This window comes from Terrapene carolina, unplaced genomic scaffold (assembly GCF_002925995.2).
Source record: "Terrapene carolina triunguis isolate 2854851 unplaced genomic scaffold, T_m_triunguis-2.0 Scaffold34237, whole genome shotgun sequence".
Taxonomy (NCBI): Eukaryota; Metazoa; Chordata; order Testudines; family Emydidae; genus Terrapene; species Terrapene triunguis.
Genome location: NW_020698588.1, coordinates 5,158 through 7,308, shown reverse-complemented (window position 1 = coordinate 7,308; position 2,151 = coordinate 5,158). Strand labels below are relative to the sequence as shown.

The following is a 2,151-nucleotide window of genomic DNA, read 5'->3' as shown; positions in this document are numbered from 1 at the left end:
CCTCCCTCTGCACCCCCTCCCATCCCCAAACTCCCTCCTAGAGCCTGCACCACAGCCCTCCGCACTCCCTCCCAGAGCCTGTACCCAAACTCCCTCCCAGATCCTGCACCCCTCACCCCCTCCTACACTCCCACCCCCTGCCCCAGCTCAGAGCCTACACCCAAACTCCATTCCAGAGCTTGCACCCCTCCCTCCGCACCCCCTCCCATCCCCAAACTCCCTCCCAGAGCCTGCACCCCTCACCCCTCCTGCACATCCACCCCCTGCCCTAGCCTGGAGCCTGCACCCACCACCCAAACTCTGTCCCAAAGCCAGCACCCTCACCCCCTTCCCACCCTCTCCTGCCCCCAGACTCGCTCCCAGAGCCTGCACCTCAGCCCTCCGCACTCCCTCCCAGAGCCTGCACCTCTGACCCCTCCTGCACCCACACCCCTTGCCCCAGCCAAGAGCCAGCACTCAAACTCTATTCCAGAGCCTGCATCCCTCAACCCCTCCTACACCCCCACCCCCTGCCACAGCCCAGCGCCTGCACCCAGCACCCAAACTCCATCCCAGAATCTGCACCCCTGACCCCCTCCTCCACCCAAACTCCCTCTCAGAGTCCAACCTCTCACCCATCCTTCACCCCACTCTCCTGCCCCAGCCCAGGGCCTGCACCACAGACCTCCTGCCCCCACCCAAACTCCCTCCCAGAGCCTTAGGCAGGTGGGGGGTGGAGTTTGGGGGGCAGAGCTTGGGGGGCGGGTTCTGGGTACCACCAACATTTCTACAAACCTGCCGCCCCTGTACATGGTGATGGAGAAGAAAAGGAAGAGTCTTGTTATTTTCCTGATCTGCAATATATGTCCTGCAGCATAATATGTAAAACCAGTCTCTATCTACCTTCTGTTTCTCGTTCCATGACCATTTCTCATTGGCCTTCCCTCTGCAGTGTATATCTACACAAGAAATGTCCAACAGAACTACCGTGACTGAGTTCTTTCTCCTGGGATTCTCTGATGTGCGGGAACAGCAGATTTTACACTTCCTGATGTTTCTAGTGATTTATCTGGCAGCCCTGGTGGGGAATCTTCTCATCATCACAGTCGTAGCCCTCGACCAGCACCTTCACACCCCCATGTACTTTTTCCTGGGCAACTTATCCTTTCTAGACCTCTGCTACATCTCAGTCACCATCCCCAAGTCCATGGCTGACTCCCTAACCAACAACAGACTCATCTCTTTCTCTGGATGTGTCATCCAAGTCTTTTTGGTTGTAACTTTTGCAGTAGCAGAGCTGGCCTTTCTCACGGCGATGGCATATCACCGCTACACTGCAATCTGCCACCCTCTGCATTACAGGGTGACTATGAACAGAGAAGCATGTGCCCAGATTGCAGCTGGCTCATGGATTAGCAGCATGATCTGCTCTGTATTACACACAGCTAATACTTTTAGGTTACATTTCTGTGGGTCCAATGTTATCGCTCAGTTTTTCTGTGATATCCCACAGTTGCTAGAGATCTCTTGCTCTGATACACATGCTAATGAAATAGTCATGATTGCCCTTGGATCACTTGTAGATGTGGTCTGCTTTGTATTGATAATTGTGTCCTACATTCACATCTTCTCCACGGTGATGAGAATCCCCTCTGAGCAGGGCAGGTACAAAGCCTTCTCCACCTGCATCCCCCACCTGGTTGTTTTTTGTTTATTTATCAGTACAGCATCATTTACGTACATGAGGCCCAGGTCAACGTCTTCAAAATCTCTGAACCTGACGGCTGCTGTGATGTATTGTGTGGTGCCACCACTAATGAATCCAATAATTTACAGTCTAAGAAACAAAGAGATAAAAAATTCTCTGTGGAAAATGATAGGCAGGATATTTTTTCCCAAGAAAAACAAATTCCTCACACTGAACTCTTAGGCTTGGTCTACACTTACCCCCCAATTCGAACTAAGGTACGCAACTTCAGATACGTGAATAACGTAGCTGAAGTTTGAAGTACCTTAGTTCGAACTTACCTCGGTCCAGACGCGGCAGGCAGGCTCCCCCGTCGACTCCGTGGTACTCTTCTCGTCTAGCTGGAGTACCGCAGTCGACGGCGTTCACTTCCGGGTTCGACTTATCTCGTCCAGACAAGACGCGATAAGTCGAACCCAGAAGTT

At 52.8% G+C, this 2,151-nt stretch overlaps 1 protein-coding gene across 1 annotated transcript; it reads left to right on the top strand.

Annotated features, from left to right (window-relative positions):
* Nucleotides 1–949: 949 nt before the first annotated feature.
* On the top strand, nucleotides 950–1,909 carry LOC113405200 (olfactory receptor 14A16-like). Its single transcript, XM_026646167.1, has one exon. The coding sequence runs from the start codon at nucleotides 950–952 to the stop codon at nucleotides 1,907–1,909; it is 960 nt and encodes a 319-aa protein (XP_026501952.1).
* Nucleotides 1,910–2,151: the final 242 nt, after the last annotated feature.

Excerpts from the sequence above, each read along its gene's own strand:
- LOC113405200 (XM_026646167.1), top strand. The coding sequence starts at position 950 with ATGTCCAACAGAACTACCGTGACTGAGTTCTTTCTCCTGGGATTCTCT.